This window comes from Danio aesculapii, chromosome 7, assembly GCF_903798145.1.
Source record: "Danio aesculapii chromosome 7, fDanAes4.1, whole genome shotgun sequence".
NCBI lineage: Eukaryota > Metazoa > Chordata > Actinopteri > Cypriniformes > Danionidae > Danio > Danio aesculapii.
The window spans coordinates 2,582,078-2,603,661 of NC_079441.1; the positions used below are offsets into that span (position 1 = coordinate 2,582,078).

The window sequence follows — 21,584 nt, forward strand, 5'->3', positions numbered from 1 at the left end:
TCGATTGCCCAGAGCTTTCGAAGCTATTACTTGGAAAAGTTTAACGGAAACTGCTTTTCGGTGCCGTTTAAGTTTAAAATGTTTGATAACACTAAAATTACATCATTATGCTAAACTATTTGTCACTGATAAAAGATGGCTTATGGGACCATATTGACACATTTACGTTAGGGAACTCAGACGTTTTGTCTGTTTTTAGGTGACACGTTTTCTTTTCTCTGGCGAGTTTTCACATTTTTCTCATTTAACGTGCTTCTCTCTGTGTGCACGTTCGTCTGTGTGATACGCCTGGTGATGGGTCGTTCTTGAACGATTCGTTCATTATGAACGAATCTTTTGTATGACTCGAGAATGATGAGTCGTCTCTGGGAGTGATTCGTTCATTTTTCGAGTCCTCTATCGGGTTTGAGTCATTCGTTAATCACGTAAAAGACAGAAGGCAAACATAATGCCGTCAGAGCCGGAAAAATTTGAAATCATCTCTCGAGTCCTCGGCGTTGAGGCATTTCGCTTTACCTGCTGTCACGTGATGTCAAAGACCAGTGGTTGACGAAAACGAACCACTCAAATTTTAAGACCTGTCAGAAGAGCTGAGCTGACATAATTATAGACAAAAGACCAGCTAAACAAACGATTATTTTCTTTTTCTTATAGCATTCAAGTTATGATTTGTTTGTAGTGTGATCAACGTCTGGGCTAGTTGTAGATGCGTTTGGAAGCAACGTGTATCATTTTAATAAAGTTTTGGCAAATTGAAAGAAATGATTCGAAAAAAGATTCGTTCATCTCAACGAACGAGACTCAAAGGTCCGAGTCAGTTATTTGATCCGAACTTCCCATCACTAAAAGCGAGTGAGAGACCGTAAGTTGTACTTTTAAATTTTTGACGCATACATAAAGCACGGATATTAGATAAAGTAATACGTAAATGTAGTCTACATTTTTCTATTTATAAAATATTGCCTAAAACGTTATTTAATACTGTCAAACTTAATATAAATGGTTCCTATTAGGTTTAAAATAGTCTTAATTTCAAAGAATATATTATTACTAACTATATTACATTATTTGTGGACTCCTCTGTATACATCAATATCATATATTGATATCAATATCATTGTCTGCTCCCAAACATGTTTCATGTTAAAATATGAGGGCATAAACTTGAAAAATGTTAAAAGCTTTTAAGTGTGTAGCTTTTTCAAATATATTTTTGTAAGGATTATATTTAATGTAAAGTTGTGATTTAACAATACAAGATTATAACTGCTTATTTCTGTTTTCAGGACGATCTCTTCAAGAGTTCATGCAGTGTAAAAACTGCAAATTCAGCACTTCAAGTGAAGATGTCCATTGCAGTGTCCTGCCAAGAACATGATCATATCGGCAGGACAATGCAATGGGCAGCCTGAGTTCTTCAGAATAGAAAGCGTGTTGATCCATTCTTCCAAAGTGTCCTTTATAACAAAAAGGGTTTCTGTCTGGTATGTAGAACATTTGAGATCTTATGAACTTGTTGAAAGCCACTATGCTTACATGGTTACCTTTGACTCTAGTGACCTAAATTCACCCATTAATTCCATACAGTGTGGGATCAAAAGTGTTCAAGACCCTGAGCACCTATTTGCAGCATTAAATGTCCTTTACAATGGTATGTAACACATTAACTATCTAATTATTTTATTTATTGCCTAAATTTAGTAATTAAAATTGGCTTCTTGTTTATTTACAGCCTTTGTTACTACGAGTCATCATTTCCTCCACTGAAGCCCGGCGAGTCCAGCTTCCTGAAGTGCCTGAATCAGTGGAATCTCTCATCAATATTCTTCAAGAGAAGCTGCAACTACAAGGACAGTTTTGCCTTAAGTTTGAGGATGCTGATTTTGGCAATGCACTTTGTAACCTGTCTGACATCTCAGAATTGCCCAGTGGAAAAGCAGTCTTGCATATTCAGTGGTGCAAGTCATCAGTTTATGAAACCAGTAGCCTTCCATCAGTTTCATCACTTGATACTGCTAGTCTCGACTCCTCTGAAGAATCCTTTTCCGCATCACCAACAAAGACCTTTTAGGAGTCTTCAAGGCAGCCACTGACTAGTACACACCAAAGCTTCTGAAATTATACATAGCCAGAAAAGGAGCGTTTGGACATGAAATGGAAGAGCTCCTGGAAAGACTTGATGAAAGGGCAAGTTAATAATTTTCATTATTTACATGTTTTTGATCTATGTAGTTGATGATATTTCAGTTTTCATACTGTGACTTTTTGGTTGTATCTTTTTATGTTTTTGCAGACAACAGAAATTGTTAATCACAGAAGGACGGCTGCTTTGGAGGGCCTGCCTTTGTTTCTTCGAGAGAAACAAACTAACCTTTTCAAGAAATGTAAAGTAGGTATCAAACACTCTAAATGGTTTAAAGCTTGAGTGTCCAAACTTGCTTCTGCATGGCTGGTGTCTTGAAAAGTTGAGCTCCAATCTATTGGGAGCTTTCATGATAACCTTGATTAGCTGGGTTAAAATGTTTAATTTAGGTATCATTAACAGAAATTACAATTCTTCTGACCTTAAGGTATAAGAAGTAAATTTACTTATAAACGTATCTTGTAAATTTTATCATTCACGTGTATCTTGTTATTTTTAAAAGTTTGATATCAGGTACTATATCAGTACCAGTTTAGACCTGCTCACTGATTTATGCAGGTAGTCAGAGGAAAGATGTAAAAGAGATCCAAGAGAAACTGTTGCTTTGTCTGCTATTACATATAATTAGAGGTGTGCTGAGAGTCCGAGGTGATATTCTTTTCAACCAAAATGGCATCTGTTGTATTCAGAGTACAACATATCAGCATTTATTTATTTATTCATTTATGGCAGTATTTTAAAACAAATCACTTTAAAAGTCCAATCACTACATTAAATGTTGCATATGAATCCTGATGATTTATGCGGTTGTAGATCTGGGCTTCTTGTTATTTACATGTTGACTGTTTAATTGCCACATTCACTTTTGCTTAATGATTTGAATTATAACACTATGTACCCCTACAGACAAACTAGACATTACATAGCAGTTTTATGATCACAATTATTTGATATAACTAGTTATTTTGCTTAACTGCAATTAAGTTTGCATGGTCATTGTATTATGAGGGTTTGTTATTTACAGAATGTTCATATTTCTGGAAGATAACAGTATATTTTTTAACTGAATAAATAACTTTATTACAATTATTAAAATGTGTGAGAGTGTGTTAATTGTCATAGCCCTATAATAAACAAGTAATTGCTAAAATTATTTAATCTCTATAATTGCCATTAAATTGCTATTATTTCTTTGACAATTAATCAACTAAATTTCATAAGCATGACAGCCGTACATGCAATATAATATCTTGCTTGTTTGTAGATAAAGCACTCTTAAAACTTTCTATGCTCAAATATTTTTATTGTACTTTCACAGGAAACTGAAGATGGAACAAAGGGCGTATCAGTTGGCATTCTCTGTTACGGACGATGACACCCGGACAGCATCACCAGTGATCCAGAACATTGCTGTTGTACTGGAAGAGGTTGTTGTTTTGGAAGACATTGCAGATACCTCAAGTGTTGTGGCATACCTCTTTGGCCTTCTTTATGCACTCAACTTTTCCTATCCCAAAGAACTCCGGTACACTTTTGACACAATTTATAATGTTTTCATGGAGCTTGGGACTGAATATACACAACGTGTGCTTTCTCTTAAAATCAAGATGTTGAACTAATACTGTAAACAGTGTTGTGTCAATGGTCTGATGTTGCAAAGACCTAATGTACATTTTGAGTACTAAATCTGATCCATGAGAGCCACTGTTTAGGCACTGTGGGTAAAATGGGTAACTGTGAGTCAAATGGGTAACACTTTATAATAACTACACACTATGAGTCATTTGTTAAGCATTAGCAAATAGTTACTTATTTGGTAAGTATTCATTCTAATTGACATTAGTAAGCACTTTATAAATATAGCTACAAATGCTCTATTCTTTAATTGCAATTAATTGTATTTTCATACTTTGTTAATGATTCATTTTTTTCATTTCATAAGTGTTGTATTTACAAACCAGTTATTTAAGAATAGTTGGTGTTTTTTCAGATCATTCAGAATGTAAAAGTACATTATTAATAAACTGTTCAAAAAACATTCATATATCTTATTCAGGCATATACTAATAGTTAATTTATATGTTAATGAATACTTTGTCTACTTCATCCAGTTTTTATGACCTAAAGTGAGGACTATTTATGCTTTATAAATCCCTTATAAATGACAAGTAATGGCTCTGTTATATTCTGAACAAGAAAAAAGAAAATAAACTGTTATTCATTTCTATTTATTTAAAGATACACAAATAAAACTATCAAATGAAAAAATAAATCTTTGCAACCTTATCTAAAATAAAGTTACTGTACAGTTTAAACTTTGCTAAATAACACTGAAATGTATCATAATATATTGTTAAATTAATATATTGTTGTTTCATCCTATTTTATTCAGTTGTATTTATTGCTAATTGTATTTTGACATTTCTGTTATTCGGCAATGTTTAAACTTTATGGTAATTAAATTTTTTTAGATAAGATTGCAAACATTTATTGTTCATTTGATACTCAGCCTCTAATTGTCATTTATAAGGGATTTATAAAGCAAAAATAGTCCTCATTTTAGATTAGGTCACAAAACAGGGTGAAGTTCAGTTAATAAAGCATTTATTAACATAAAAATTAACTAATAGTAATATATATAAATGTTCATTTGAATAGTTTATTTATCATTTAAAAACTCATTCTGAATAATCTTAAAACCACCAACTACTCTTATGGTTTGTAAATAATACAATACTGAATTTAGTAAGGAACAATTAATAAATAGCAAAGTATGAAAATACATTCATTAAGCACATTATGAGCTTATAACAGCATTTGTAGCTGTATTTATAAAGTGCTTACTAACGTCTAATAATGTAGAGTTAATGCTTAACAAATAATGAATTAACTATTAGTTAATGCTTTGCTAATAATTCATAGTGTGTAGTTATTATAAAGAGTTACCATTAAAGGTTTTAAAATTAAACGGTTTAGATTTTAATATTTTGATTTTTTCAAGACACCCAAGCACTTAACTTAACATTTTTGGTTTGAATGTTTATGAAAACTGGCGTCCAAATCAACCTTTTTGTGCATAAAAGCATTCAAAGCAAATTTTGTTTTTGTTAAATGCAATGTTTAAATTGTTAATTCCTGTGCTGTTATTAAATTTTTAGGTTAAAATTTTAAAGCTAGCATATGTGCCTACAAATTAGCAGAAAAGTCTATACTGCGAAGTTTGTGATTTGAAGCACTTTTTAATCTTAAAATATTTACAAACATTTGTGGAATTTCCTGACGTAAAGCTTGGTTATCTGTTGCTTTCAATGGAAATAAATTGAAGTAGTAGTAAGTTTGTGTATGTCATTTGTAAGTAGAATGATTAAAAACAATGAAATTCTAACAAGTACTAATTACTTATTTTGCAAATTTGAAAAAAACCATCCACTGAACGGAAAAAAATTAATTGACTCAATAGCAGTAACTGTTGCTTCAGTTGATGTGACAAGAATATCTTTGTTAGTACAATACAATAACCAACCTTGCATGAATAAAGAAAATTATGTTAGCTGAACAAAATATTGTTACTGAGAACAACTAAAAAACAGTTGTTGAGACAACTCAAAGTTCTTACTGCATCAAGTTGCCTTATTTTTTTATGTTTTCTCAACAATTTATTTTTTACAGTGCAGACATGATTTGAATGAGCCTAATGTTGGAGCACATCTGATCATTTCTGGAAGCTGATTCCAGCAGCGAGGGGCGTAATAGCTGAAAGCCGATTCACTCTGCTTTGACTGAACTCTTGGAGTTTCTAGTTTACATGATCCTAAAGATCTGAGTGATCTGTTAGGTTTGTATTCAGTGAGCATATCTGTAATGTATTGAGCTCCTAGGCCATTTAGTGATTTACAGACCAGTAATAATACTTTAAATGTATGCCCAAAACACACTCAAAACTAATTAAGACTATAAGGACAACCTTTTTAGACAATGTGCTGGCCACACAGACATTTTTCCCGTATTTAAAATAACCAAATTGGATTTGCACACACCCTAAGTGCAGCTGTGGTGTGACCATTATGCTCTTAGATTGTTAAAATAGAGGGTTACATCCATAAAAGAGACAGTGTTGCAGTCTTGCTGCATTCTGGATCACTTGCAGAGACAGAAGTTAGTATTGGCTGGAAGTGCATTGAAATGGTCCAGGTTTGGTCAGAACAAGAGCTTGAACAAGGTTGATGTAGCATGTTTTTGTTAAAAGGACCTAACATTCTTGATATCTAGAAGTAATTCATTATTTTGTGTTTCGCAGATATTGATAAGTTGTGAAGGTCTTCTGTGAGGTGAAAACATGTCTGAACTAAAGGTAAGTTGGCAATTACTTTAATTGGATGGATAAAATTAACTTGCAATAACGTAATTTAGCTCACTGAAAAAATGTGTGATCAGCAAGTCATGACAACATATTTAATTAAAACATTTATAAACGCTGATCTTTGTTAACAATAAGAATAAACTAATCAAATTATGTTTTAACTTAATTTGTTAAGTTATACAATCTCTTCTAAGTCAGTTTTATGATATTTGAGTTAAAAATGCATTAGGTTAATTTTATTTAACTAAAATATTTTACGGTAATCATGTATGTTTATTTTTTATTAATGAATCTATAATAGTGTACAAGAGTATTTGACAAAAAACACCATGTGTGTATATTTGAGATGTTTAAAAAAGCAGTTTTTCTACAAACACAATATAATTTAAAGCAAAACAAAAAACTACAGGACACACAAAATTGGTCAGTAACCTGCACTTATTCAGCACAGCATTATTATTATTTTATATATATATATATATATATATATATATATATATATATATATATATATATATATATATATATATATATATATATATATATATATACTTTCAATTAATTTGAGTTATTTTTCGTTCTTTTCTTCTCTGTTGAGCGCAAAATAATAGACATTTTTCTATGGTCATGCATCTTTGCAACAAGACTATTTCAATCCTGTAGCTAATGTTTAATTAGTTAGGATGACAACATTGCAGCACGTTCCCCTAAACACATTAAATGTTTCAAGAAAATATCAATATTATTGTTTTTTATATAAAGATGCAAGACTATAAGAAACCCTCTGCCGACCATGAAGAGATTAGTTCCTCGGATGACAGCAAAGGACTTCCTCTTTCGAATGGTTAGTATATTTCACAATGAACTTGACCAACATCTGTTTGTAATTTTAAAAACCAAATCATGCTTAATTAAATGTGTAGCAATTCAGTGTTTTTACTATAAAATCAGCAGACTCTTTTGAAAATGAATGGATTTAATGTTGTTTTAGCAGTGAGATACATTTTTTCATTTCAATTTTGAAAATCCTTCTTTTGTGTGTGGTGGAGAAGCTTATTTTTTTTTGCTCTGCTATGCTATGGAAACGCTACCTGGAAACTTCCACTATCGGAATTTCGTCAGTAGCCAATCATCTGAAAGAGTAAAACAAGGCCCAATGAAATGCCAATGAGATTTAAAGATGAGATAAAGATGCCAGCCATGCAACACTGAGTTACCTTTTCTAGCTGAAGAGCCTTTTACTGCTAACAGCTAAGTGGTAATTGCTGTGGCTAAGGAGCATAGCATTTCCGTTCCCCCCTCGGGGAGCGAGGGTTACTTCTGTAACCGTTTTATTCTCCAGTGGGAGGGGAACTTCAATGCTATGTGGAAACTTCCACTATGGGAAAATGTATGGAAAACGCCACAACCGGGGAACTCCCAAGAAGGCACACATATCTCTGTGGTAGAGAGAAAGGCGCAGCAAACGTTTTACAACAAACCGAATTTCATCATTCACCAGGGTTTCCTTGCACACATAGGGAAACCGGCTCCACTCGCAGGTTATAAAATCTTGCAAATGTATTGTGTCGCCCAGCCTGCAGCTCTACAGATATCAGTTAGAGAAGCGCGCGTACTAGCGCCCAAGAGGATGCAATGCTCCGAGTGGAGTGAGCTCCAACTCCTGGAGGACATGGCTCGCCCTGGCTCTGAAAGCTCAAAAGCACCATAGAGATCCCAAGAGGGAATGAGAGGGGGCGGGGGGAAATTAATCCCCTCATGCCTCTGAGGAACCAGATGTCGAGGTCATGCCTTCCCACGGTGCTGCCATCCACCACGTCATGATGAGCAGAAATGGGAGCCACGTAAACCTTTAGTGTGGAGGGCGACAGTCTCCACTCCAACCTATCCTGAAGGAAAGAAAACACAACGCTGATCTGGCAAGATCAGGGGTCTTCTTGGTGAGAAACACACCACTCAGTGAATAGACTCCACTTCAGGGCGTAGGCATGCCTCGTAGAGGGTGCTCTAGATTGAGTGATGGTATTAACCATGGCAATCAGTAAGTCTTCCTTGCTGTGTCTAGGGACCGCAAATGGAGGTTCCAAAGGTCTGGGCGAGGGTGCCAGATGGTGCCCTGTCCCTGAGAGAAAAGGTCTTCCCTCAAAAGGATTTGCAAGGGGGGTGGTAGAGTGTCGTGAGGAGGGAGAGTTCTGATATCCAGGTCCGGTTGGGCTAGAGAGGCACAACTAGCAAGACCTGCTCTTCGTCCTCCCTGACCTTGCACAGTAAATGAGTAAGCTCACTGGGGGAAACGTGCATTTGCGTAAGCCCCGAGGCCAGCTGTGGGCCAGGAAATTGCTCAGGAAAAAGAACCACTGGCAATAAGTGCTCTTGGGGGAAGCAAATAGGTCAACTTGGGCTTCCCCGAAGCGCGGCCATAGACTCAGCTGGACAGACTCGGTGTGGAGCCTCCATTCTCCTGGGCATAGCAGCTGCTGTGAGAGCGCATTGGCTGTATGGTTGAGCTTGCCTGGGATATGAATGGCACGCAGCTATATCAGCTATGCATGACTTCATAGGAGCAGACGACAAGAAAGCAGAGACATGCAGGGGAGCGTATACCCACCATGTGGTGGATTGACAGTACGCCACCGTTGCCATGCTGTCCATCCTGACCAGCATGTGTTTCCTCTCCAGCACTGTAAAAAATGGCGCAGAGCAAGATACAATGCTAACAGCTGTAGGCAGTTGATCAAATCACTTTTATTGTCACATCATCAGCAGAACGTGTGCTGTGATGAGTGAAAAGCTTAGGTGCTGGCTCCAGACAGTGCAAAATACAGACAGTGCAAAATACAGACAGTGCAAAATGAACAATATACTACAGCAAACTCCCAAAAAAAACAGGACAATGTAAAATTGGCAGTGTTGACAGCAATATGTACAATGAATAGGTGTACACATAGCTGTAGGCAGTATTGTTTTAAGTATGGATTGGTTAAAGTGCAGTGCATGCTACATATTGATGGTGTGCAGTGAGGGGTATGGAAGAGTTTGTGTGGGGTGTGTTTAGTGTTTATCAGCCTGATAGTCTGAGGGAATAAACTTTCCTTCAGTCGGCTGGTGCGCGACCGGACGCTGCGAAACCGTCTGCCTGAGGCTAGCAGAGAGAAAAGTCTATGGCTTGGGTGGCTGGAGTCGCTAATGATTCTCTTGGCTTTCCGCGTGCACCGCCTGGTGTAGATGTCCTGGAGGGAGGGAAGCTAACCTCCTACTACGTGTCCAGCAGTTCGCACAATCCTATGTAGGACTTTGTGATTGCTGCTGGAGCTGTTTTCATACCAGGTGGTGATACAGCCAGACAGGATGCTCTCCACAGTGCAGGTGTAGAACGAGTGGAGGATGTGGGGGCTCATTCCAAACCTCCTGAGATGCCTGAGGAAGAAGAGGCGTTGATGTGCCTTCCTCAGCACTTCGTCTGTGTGAGCAGTCCATGTCAAATCCTCAGCGATGTGGACTCCAAGAAACTTGAAAGTGCTGACTCTCTCCACTGGTGTCCTGTTGGTGGTGATGGGGGTGTGTTCTCTCTTCTCTCTCCTGAAATGCGAAATGCACCTGGCGTCTTCTTGACAGGAAGTCCAGGATCCAGTTGCATAGAGAGCTGTGTAGACCCAGAGCTTGGAGCTTCACCACCAGCTTGGCAGGCACTATAGTGTTGAATGCTGAGCTGTAGTCCACAAACAGCATTCTCACATGTGTTTTTGTCTTCCAGGTGAGACAGCAGTGTGCAAGGTGAAAGCAATTGCATCATCAGTGGATTGGTTATTCCTGTATGCAAATTGCAGAGGGTCAGTGTGAGCGGGCAGTACTGAGCAGATGTGCTTTTTAATCAGCTTCTCAAAGCACTTGCTGAAGATGGGTGTCATTCAAGCTTTTGGTTTTAGCTGATTTCGGTACAGGCACAATTGTAGCTGTCTTAAAGCATGTGGGAACCACAGACAGAGAGAGCGAGAGGAAAAAACCCCGCTAGCTGGTGTGCGCATGCTTTAAGTACACGTCCAGGGATGCCATCTGGGCCCGTAGCTTTCCGGATGTTCACACAACGGAAAGATCTTATTACGTCCGCTACAGAAACAGAGAGTGTGCTGGTGGTTTCGGTATCGGCCATGGGAGCGCGCAGTCCTGGGCTTCAAAGCGGGCGTAGAACGAGTTGAGCTCGTCTGGGAGAGATGCAGCAATGTTTACATTGGCGGGTTTGTTACTTTTAAAGTCTGTGATGTAATTAAGTCCCTGCCACATGCCCCTTGCGTTATTGATGTGAAATTGACTCTCTGCCTTATCTCTGTATTGAAGTTTTGCTTATTTTTTGGGGTTGTAATTTGCTTGTTTTTGTTCCTCAGCATTCCAGGATTAATAGGCAGAAGCCACACTGATAGGGCTGTTCGAACTTCACCATTGATCCATGGTTTTTGGTTGGGGTAGATACGGACAGTTTTTGTTGGGACCACGTCTTCTATACATTTTCTGATGAAGCACGTAACTGTGTCTGAGTACACTTTAATGTCGTCATCAGAAGTTGCCCAGAACATCTCCCAGTCCACGTGATCAAAACAGTCTTGAAGTAAGGAATCTGATTGGTCTGACCAGCTCTGAAACGTCCTGAGGGTGGGTGGTTCCCGTTTCAGGTTCTGCCCGTAAGCAGGCAAGAGCAGAACAAAAGAGTGATCTGATTTGCCAAACGGTGGCTGGGGGAGGGCTTTGTAGGCATCCCAAAATATAATCACCATGCGTGTTTGTGGTGATGTGTTGAAAGTATTTTGGAGCGATTTTCCTGAGATTGGCGTTGTTAAAGTTCCCTGTAACAATAAACGCTGCCTCCGGGTGTGCGGTTTCCTGCTCACTTATGCTCCCATACATTTCCCTGAGCGCCTGCTTTGTGTTGGCTTGAGGGGGGATGTAGACAGCCGAAATTATAACAGCTGTGAACTCTCTTGGTAGCCAGTATGGTCGACACCAAAGCATAAGGTACTCCAGATCAGGAGAACAAAATGATCTAACTGGGTGTATGTTCCTCTCATCACACCATAAGTTGTTAATAAAGAAACAAACACCTCCTCTTTTGCTATTCCCTGTGAGTTATTTCGTTCTCTCCGCGCGATACATGGAGAACCTTGAAAGTTCAGCAGCTGTGTCTGGTACCTCCGCAGATAGCCAGGTTTCTGTTAGGCAGATAATGCAGCAGTTTCTGGTTTCCCGTTGGAAGGAAACACGCACCTGTAGCTCGCAAAGTTTGTTGTCCAGTAACTGAACGTTAGCCAGCAGAATGGTGGGGAGCGGAGGTCGAAATCCACGGCGTCTTAGTCTGACGAGGACGGCTCTGATATGCCAATGTAATCGAGTTCCTTTCCACAGACCAGTAGCTACATGCACACAGCCCCCCAGCCATGCTGGAACCATCCTTTGATACGACAACATGCTTAGATACTTGTCCCAGAGGCACTCCGGACTGTGGGAATGCAGGATCCGTCCAGAGGCTGAGGGAGTGGCAACACAGTGCAGTGACAATCACTCGGTTTGTGCCTGCATGCCATGCGTGTCCGGGGACTCGATCGTGAAGCCAATGCTGCAGTGGTCTCATATGGAGCAATCCGAGCTGTGTGACAGCAGCTGCTCTCTCGTTCTCTTTCTCTGTGAAGATCATTTTGGAGATACCTTCAAAGACACTCTCAGAAGCTTAGTGAAAGGCTCTGAAAGTGAAAAGGTAACTCAGTGATGCACAGCTGGCATCTTTATACAACATTGATTGTCATCGCTGTCCACGCTGATGCTGCCAACTCATTGACATTTCATTGGGCCGTTATTTACTGATTCAGATGATTAGCTTCTGATGAAATACCCATAGTGGAAGTTTCCACATAGGATTGAAGTTCCCCTCCCACTGGGGAACTTGAGGATTTATTTTACCACTGTTGTCAATTTGAAGAAGAGACAAAACCAGGGAGACTTTTGGGTATCTTCAAAGCAGAATCATTTAATAAAGACTCACCATCACTGTGGCATTTATCAAAAAATCTCTCAACTACTGTAGCTTACACTCAGTTAAATACACAATTTAGTGGGCAGTGTTAATTAGTAAAAACTAAAACTGCCATTACAGGTTAAGTACATCAATCTTGTTTTTGGGCTTTGCCTGAAAGTATAACCCAGCCATTTGTTAGACAAAACACACAGCCATGCCTGGAACTGAAAAATTGCATTACTTTGGAGACATAAAACTGTATTTCACGCATAAGTAATCAATCCTGATCTCTCAGAATGCATTTTATAAATGTAAAAACATAATTTATATATTTATAGAAATTTGTAATTTCATTTATTAATTAATTTTCTTTTCGGCTTAGTCCTTTTATTAATCGGGAGTCGCCACAGCGGAATGAACTGGCAACTTATCCAGCATGTTTTTATGCAGCGGATGCGCTTCCAGCCACAACACATCCCTGGGAAGCATTAGGACACACTCATTCACACATACATACACTACAGACAATTTAGCCAACCCAATTCACCTGTACCGCATGTGTTTGGACTGTGGGGGAAACCCTCGCACCCGGAGGAAACCCTCGCAAACATGGGGAGAACATGCAAACTCCACACAGAAACACCAACTAACCCAGCTGAGGCTCGAACCAGCTTGCTTTGAGGCGACAGCACTACCTACTGCGCCACCGCGTAACCAATTTGTAATTTTTCACTACTTAATATGTAATTTGGGTTTGTTAATGATCATGTTGGTTTATAACTCAAAATCTTTATTATAGCATTGTTAGAAAAACATGGATACACCATAAAGGAAGAATGTAAATCAGGTGTGAGTGGAAAGGTTTTTCTGGTGATGGACACAGACGGGGATGTTTTTGTGATCAAAGAGATCATCTGTAGAGATGTAAGTATTGACAATATAAAAATACAATATATTACTACAATGCAGTGCAATTAAAGGTGTTATATTTTAAATGCTGTGGCATTGGCATCTTTAATGCCAATGCTTATTTGGCTGAAAATGTTATTTATAGAAGAAGAGCCTTCGGGATGTCAAAACGGAAGTTGAGATTTTGAAGACCCTGAAACATGGATATATAGTATCTTATGAGGACTCATTTGAAGGTGCGTTGTTTAAATGTTCAAACAGAGTTTATTGGGGATGTTTATAATCTCAATTAGATTTGAATTTTAAAATCTGAAAACTGAATTTAAAATTTTAACTGTAATTTAAAGGTGTCATATGAAATTATAATAAAAATGAAGACCATCGTGAAGCTCTCTTACATGTAATGTACATTACCTTTAGGGAAGCAGTTGTTTTTAGCCTTTGGGTCTATTGAAACGAATGTCCTCTCTCGGGCACAAATATGTCCAAACCATGTTTTAAGTAGGCTATACTTTTGAATACCATAAATAGCATAAAACCATGTAAAAAAAAAATTCGTATTAAGTAATTAGTGCATTTTGCATCCCAATTTAACAACCTCAATTCATTAATTCATTTTCCTTTGGCTTAGTCCCTTTATTTATCAGGGGTCGCCACAGTAGAATGAACCACCAACTATTCCAGCATATGTATTACAAACACATACACACATACATACACTATGGCCAATTTAGTTCATCAGTTCTCCTATAGCGCATGTGTTTGGACTGTGGGGGGAAACGGAGCACCTGGAGGAAACCCACGGCTACACGGGAAGAACATGCAAACTTCATACAGAAACACCAACTGACCCAGCTGGGACTTGAACCAGCGACCTTCTTGCTGTGAGGTGACAGTGCTAACCACTGAGACACCATGTCGCCTTAATATATCTATTGTCTAATAAATGTCATTTGGCATAATCCCTTATTTATCAGGGGTTGCCACAGCACAATAAACTGCCATCAAATATAGTGAAATATATCTCAAATATGGGTAATTTCTGAGTTTATTATAGAGCATATAAAACCATTACTGGAGAATGTTTTAAATTACTTAAGCCACAAACCTACTATGTAGATACCAGAGAAAAATTTAACATTGAATCAATGCAGTACATTTCACCTTAGTTACAAAGATTGACACTTTTCATGTTTGAAATAAAGTCATTACATTTAAAAGTACATCCAGCATCATTTAAATGATTCTTTTTTTTTAGATAATGAAGCTGGATTCTTTTATATTGTGATGGAGTATTGCGCAGGAGGAGATCTTAGCCAGAGGATGAAAATACAGAAAGAGAAAGCGTTTTTCGAAGAAGAACAGGTCAGTGTCTTAAAGGGTCACAAAACACTAAAACACATTTTTAGAGCTGTTGACAGTCATATGTGTCCCACGTTGCTATAAACTCTATTAGGATATATATATATTTCACTAAAAAATAAAAATTGGTTGTTTTCGCGTTATTTGTTTTCGCGTGCAGCATTTATTCCTGAGAAAGACTTGGTTTGTTTATGCGGTGCAACTTTATTCATATGCATGACAGCTTCGAAGACTGTTTGAACCTGTACAGTGTTCAGACGGCAGAGAAACGCCACGTTGTGTTGCCAAAACAAGTGGAAGAAGAAAAATAGTTTGGAGATACGGGTCATCAGTGTTGCTTTTATAAGTGCTGCAATGAAGGTTTTGTTTTCATTTTCCCGCTATAAGAGCGCAGCTGGACTCACGTGTGGATTACAGTGCACGCAACAAAATTACATGTCTAAGGAACATTTTTTTTACCCGAGAGCTTTTCACATCTGGAATTTGCCTGTGAAAATCAGCGCATGCCCAAACTGACACTCCCATTTTTATGCACCTCCTTCTTTCCCTCCTCCGACACTCCCCCCTAAACAGAGCTGGACGCGCCCACTTTCCTGACTTTTTCCAAAGTAGAGGTGTGAAAACACCCTGCTGAAACAGGGGGGTTTCATGGTCCTTTAAGATGGCAAATAGTAACTGGGCAATATACATGTGACACTTTTAGTAAAGCTTCCAATGAAATGATAATTATGTCAGTTGGAAAAAGCAATATTAAATCTGCTAGGAATAAGACGCAATTGAAATAAAATTAAATACACTAGTGAATCCTATTCAGCATCAGACCAAAAGACAAAATAAGAGAAAATGCAATAAATTAATTTATTAAGAAAATAAGCCTGGAATAAATACAAATTGTTGGTATAATGGCAAACAGGAAGTCTAGAACTGTGCAACCATCTAACAGATGCACCAGCTCACATCTGTGCTGCTAAATGCTTATTTGGCACATAAGCTACTCACTCTGTAGTATAATGTCTGCAGGTAATATGCTCTACAGTTATTGTATGGCAAGAACAAAATAAGTTAATACAACCTAAGTCAGAAAAACTTGTGATAGTATGGAAAATGGAAAACATTAAAACATTGAAAGTGATTTCTAAATTTATTTTGACGTGTTTAATTGCAGACAATACAACAAACATTATTTAATGTGTTCCTCATTATTTTTATTTATTTATTTAATATTATGATATATTTTTAATATAATTTAGGGCTAGTAATCAAGTAAATTGGTTAAATGATGTGATTTGAAAAAGGTGATGTGAACAGGTGATTGTAAATATGATTTGGTACAAAAGAATTTGGTTGGAATTGATTTGGTCCAAAAAGATTCAAGTCTTTTAGGAGCAAAGATGGGCCAAGGATCACCAGTTTTTCAACAAACACCTGAGAAAATGATTGAAATGTTTAAAAACAATGAGAAAGATAGACATTTGAATATTTCACCATCAACATTGCAGAACATCAAGAAATTCAAATAATCTGGAAGGACAAGGGAACACGCCTGAGCTGAACAACTATGATCTCTGATCCCTCAGGTGGCACTGCATCAAAAATCTTTATTCATCTATAAGCCATATCATCAAATGAGCTCAGGACAACTGAGGCAAACATTTGTCAAGAACCACAGTACATAGTTACAACCTCAAATGCCAGTGAAAACTGTACTGTGCCAAAAGGAAGCCCTATGTTAACAGTGTTCAGAGCGCTGTCAACTTCTCTGGGCTCGGAGGCATCTTGTATGAACCACCGCATCATGTACTGTGATCAGATGAATCAGTATTTCAAGTATTTTTGGGAAGAAATGGATGGCATGTGCTCCAGACCAAAGAAGAAAAGGATCATCCAGACTCTTACCAGCAACAAGTCCAAAAGCCAGGGTCTGTCATGGTATGGGGTTGTGTCAGTGTCCTTGGCAAAGGTAATTTGCACTTTTGTGATGCACCATTATTACTGAAAAGTACAGAGAGATTTTGGAGCACAATATGCTGCCTTCTTTACCAGGGACATCCTCCAGAGCTGCTAGATTCACCAGAGCTGCCAGAGTCACCGCCGCCAGAGCTGCCAGAGTTGACACCCAAGAACCCTTTATATAGCTCGAATGATAGGCACCAGAACCCTCTGAATCCCTCGAATGGTGGGCGCCAGATACTTCTGAATCCCTCGAATGGCAGGTGCCAGATGCTCCCGAATTCCATGAATAACCAGGGGCACCAGATCCTCCCGAATTGCCAGAATGGCCAGGGGTGCCAGATTCTCTCAAATTCCCAGAATGGCCAGGGGCACCGCCTGAGTCCCACGAATAGCTAGAGTCACCGCCTGAGTCCCACAAATGGCCAGAGTCGCCGCCTCAGTTCCACAAATAACCAGAGTCGAGTCGCTGCCTGAGTTCAATGAATGGCCAGAGTCGCCGCCTCAGTTCCACAAATAACCAGAGTCGAGTCGCTGCCTGAGTTCAATGAATGGCCAGAGTCGCCGCCTCAGTTTCACAAATAACCAGAGTCGAGTCGCTGCCTGAGTTCAATGAATGGCCAGAGTCGCCGCCTCAGTTTCACAAATAGCCAGAGTCGCTGCCTCAGTTCCACGAATGGCCAGTCGCCGCCTCATTTCCACAAATAGTCAGAGTCACCGCCTGAGGCCCACAAATGGCCAGAGTGGCCGCCTCAGTTCCACAAATAGCCAGAGTCACTGCCTGAGTCCCACAAATAACCAGAGTCGCTGCCTCAGTTCCACAAATAACCAGAGTCACTGCCTGAGTTCCATAAATGGCCAGAGTCGCTGCCTGAGTTCCATGAATGACCAGAGTCGCTGCCCGAGTTCCACAAATAACCAGAGTCACTGCCTGAGTTCCATGAATGGCCAGAGTCACTGCCTGAGTCCCACAAATAACCAGAGTCACTGCCTGAGTTCCACAAATAACCAGAGTCGCTGCCCGAGTTCCACAAATAACCAGAGTCACTGCCTGAGTTCCATGAATGACCAGAGTCGCTGCCCGAGTTCCACAAATAACCAGAGTCACTGCCTGAGTTCCATGAATGACCAGAGTCGCTGCCCGAGTTCCACAAATAACCAGAGTCACTGCCTGAGTTCCATGAATGGCCAGAGTCGCTGCCTGAGTCCCACAAATAACCAGAGTCGCTGCCTGAGTTCCACAAATAACCAGAGTCACTGCCTGAGTTCCATGAATGGCCAGAGTCGCCGCCTCAGTTTCACAAATAGCCAGAGTCACTACCTGAGTTCCACAAATAACCAGAGTCGCTGCCTGAGTTCCATGAATGGCCAGAGTCGCCGCCTCAGTTTCACAAATAGCCAGAGTCGCTGCCTCAGTTCCACGAATGGCCAGAGTTGCTGCCTGAGTTCCACAAATATCCAGAGTCACTGCCTGAGTTCCACAAATAACCAGAGTCGCTGCCTGAGTTCCACAAATAACCAGAGTCACTGCCTGAGTTCCATGAATGGCCAGAGTCGCCGCCTCAGTTTCACAAATAGCCAGAGTCGCTGCCTCAGTTCCACGAATGGCCAGAGTCACCGCCTCAGTTTCACAAATAACTGGAGTCGCTGCCTGAGTTCCACAAATAACCAGAGTCGCTGCCTGAGTTCCACAAATAACCAGAGTCACTGCCTGAGTTCCATGAATGGCCAGAGTCGCCGCCTCAGTTTCACAAATAGCCAGAGTCGCTGCCTCAGTTCCACGAATGGCCAGAGTCGCCGCCTCAGTTCCACAAATAGCCAGAGTCACCGCCTGAGGCCCACGAAGGGCCAGAGTCACCGCCTCAGTTCCACAAATAGCCAGAGTCACTGCCTGAGTTCCACGAATGGCTGGAGCCGCCATCTGAGTCCCACGTATGGCCAGAGCCGCCACCTGAGTAACACGAATGGCCAAAGCCGTGTGACTTCCCAGAGCCATGTGTCTTCCCAGAGCCACCAGAGTCATATGACCCTTCAGTGTCTTCTGAACCAAAGCTTTCAGACCCACTGGGGTTAAATGAACTGCCAGTGTCTCCTGAACCAGAGCCTCTTGACCCACTGGGGTTATATGAACAGTCAGTGTTTCCTGAACCAAAGCCTACTGACCCACTGGGGTTATATGAAATGCTAGAGCCTCCTGAACCAAAGACTCCTGTCCCACTGGGGTTATATGTACTGTCGATGCCATGAACTGCCAGTGCCTCCTAAATCTAAGCCTCCTGACCCACTGGGGTTAGATGAACTACCAGGGCCCCCTGAACCAAAGCCTCCTGACCCACTGGGGTTTTATGAACAGTCAGTGCTTCCTGAACCAAAGCCTACTGACCCACTGGGGTTATATGAACTGCTAGAGCCTCCTGAACCAAAGCCTCCTGACCCACTGGGGTTAGATGAACTGTCAGTGCTTCATGCCTCAGGCCCTGCGCAGCTCCACACTCCATGCCCTCGGCAGCTCCATGCTCCCCCTTTTCCGTCTCCACTCCACCTCCCTCCTGGTCAGTATTTGGAGCGCCTGGAAAGCCGCTCTTAGAGGAGGGGGGGGGGGGGGGGGGTATGGCTCTGTCACATTCACCAGCAATCACAGCGACACAGTTCGCTAATGAAGTACATATTCAATCATGCACCACTCACACCTGGCCTAGATCCCAATGCAAACAGACACAGCTGAAGCTGATCAAGACTAATTACACAGACTATATATATACACCTCTCAAACACACACGTTGTTGAGTCTTGTTATAATTTTACTAAACATTATGATCCGTTTCCCTTGCCTTGCTTTGCCGTGTTTTTGACCCTCGCCTTATTTGTTTGTTTTTTTGACCATCTACCTGTTTTATGACCATGACTCTAGATCTGCAGACCATTCTCTGCATAATAAACGCTGCATTTGGATCCGCACTTCCTTGTCAGCATTCCTTCACATTACAGTGTTCTTCATACTGTCCCAACTTTTTCTGAATTGGGGTTGTAAAAAGTGCAAAAATGGGAAAAGATATGATTTTCCCTCTTGAGAAAATTTTATGTAGTTGGAGAATGGAGATGAAAGATCTCAATGACAAGCAATTTAACACAAAAGAACACAAAGCAAAACAGATGAGCAATTAACAAAATAGAACAACACATTTAGTCCACTTTAAGTCCACTTATGGTGACTAGAGTTTTTTTATTTAATTTTTTTTTATTACAGGGAAAATACAGTATTATTAAATAACACCTCAATAAAGTGGAGTCATTACCTTTCTCCGTCAACTCAGGCAAATAGCAATTTGTACGATTTTACAAGGCTAAAGTTCTTCACATTTACTTTTTATTTGTTTACCAATACATTTTTTGTTTGTTTTTACTGAATACTAACATCTTATAAATTTATAAAAATATATATATAAAAAAGTTTTTAGAGGTATTTTAGCTGCTAACCTAGCTTCAATTTGTGATTGTTTTTCATTGGTTGTATTTCTTTAAATAATGAAGATGTCTGCCTTTTAGTAGATTGTTTTATGTATTAATTCCCACAAAAATTGTTTTACACTGATTTAAAAACTTGTTATTGACCAATAATTAGAATTTTAGTACTGTTTATTGAAAAAAATTAAGACTAAAGAACACTGATATTTATTTAGTTTTTTTTTTTTTTATTGCGTGTCTCTACCGTAGTACTGGTAAAAGGTCTATTAGAGTAAAAAGTAATTGTTAAAAAAATACATAATTTCACATATAAAGACATGTTAGCAATGTTCACTTAAATTAGAATGTGACTATCTTATCGATGTGTGTGTTCATTGTGTAGATTCTTGACTGGCTTGTTCAGATTTGTCTGGCCCTGCAGTACATTCACAATGAGAAAGGGATTCTTCACAGAGACATAAAACCTCAGGTATGAATTAATAAAACTCAATAAATCTTTACATCAAGCTTGATCTGTACAGTTTATTATATTTTTGTTGTTATTGTAGAACGTTTTCTTAACTGATGAAGACTACATCAATGTAGGTGACTTCGGATGCTCAAAAGTGTTGGAAAGGTAAAAACAACAACAAAGATTTAGTCATGCACCTAAAAGAAAATTCTTGGCCAATACCAACAACTATGGTAAAGTAGCCCCCCCAAAAAGCATCACTAATTTTAAAACATGAGACTGTTATCGCTATTATGTTAAGCCGCCACAGCACAAATGTTGGTGAACAGTGAAAAATCACTTTCTGTGGGCTTATTCCCAGCTTTATCGGGGGTCACCACAGCAGAATGAATTGTTAATTAATCTGGCACAGGTGTGCCCAAACTCAGTCCTGGAGGACTACTGTCCTGCAAAGTTTAACTCCAACTTGCCTCAACACACCTTCCTGGCAAATTTTAGTAAAGGGATGGGCAAACTCTAGTCTCACATAGCCAGAGCTTAGACTGATGGCTGAAGGTCTGGGAGCTTTGAAAGGGCACAGACTGCCAACAGTTTTATATGACTAGCTGGTTAATCAACCAATCATGTTTTGTTTTGTGATGTGCCATATTTGTGGGGCCAAAAATGTCCTCATAATAACAGTCTGTCACACAACCATGGCGTCATTTATTCACAAATGCCTTTTAAAGTTAATAAAAACTATGCAGCAATATTGTAAATGATCTCTCAGCAGGAAATATGAAATCAACAGGACATGTATGCAGACTTTGTTCTGAGATTCATTCATCATTTTGGTGATGGTTTTGTTACAACCCCTTTTTGTCTAGGGGAGTGGGGTTGCACGTTTAACTGGGGAATTGGTTTTTGGCTGAAATCAAAAGTAAATTGTTTTACAAAGTAAGGA

At 39.4% G+C, this 21,584-nt stretch overlaps 1 protein-coding gene across 2 annotated transcripts in view; it reads left to right on the top strand.

Moving 5' to 3' along the window:
* The window catches only part of LOC130231535 (serine/threonine-protein kinase Nek9-like), a 34,517-nt gene that overhangs the window by 4,975 nt on the left and 7,958 nt on the right, over positions 1–21,584 (top strand). The window contains exons 2-8 of one of the 2 annotated variants that reach the window (XM_056460877.1): positions 6,441–6,494; positions 7,266–7,347; positions 13,304–13,428; positions 13,559–13,649; positions 14,672–14,778; positions 20,573–20,659; positions 20,739–20,806. In XM_056460877.1, coding sequence (XP_056316852.1) covers positions 6,480–6,494; positions 7,266–7,347; positions 13,304–13,428; positions 13,559–13,649; positions 14,672–14,778; positions 20,573–20,659; positions 20,739–20,806 — 575 coding nt within the window. In that variant the 5' untranslated portion in view covers positions 6,441–6,479. Of the gene's footprint in view, positions 1–6,440; positions 6,495–7,265; positions 7,348–12,896; positions 13,215–13,303; positions 13,429–13,558; positions 13,650–14,671; positions 14,779–20,572; positions 20,660–20,738; positions 20,807–21,584 lie in introns of those variants that run through there. The other variant, XM_056460876.1, reaches the window with a different exon arrangement.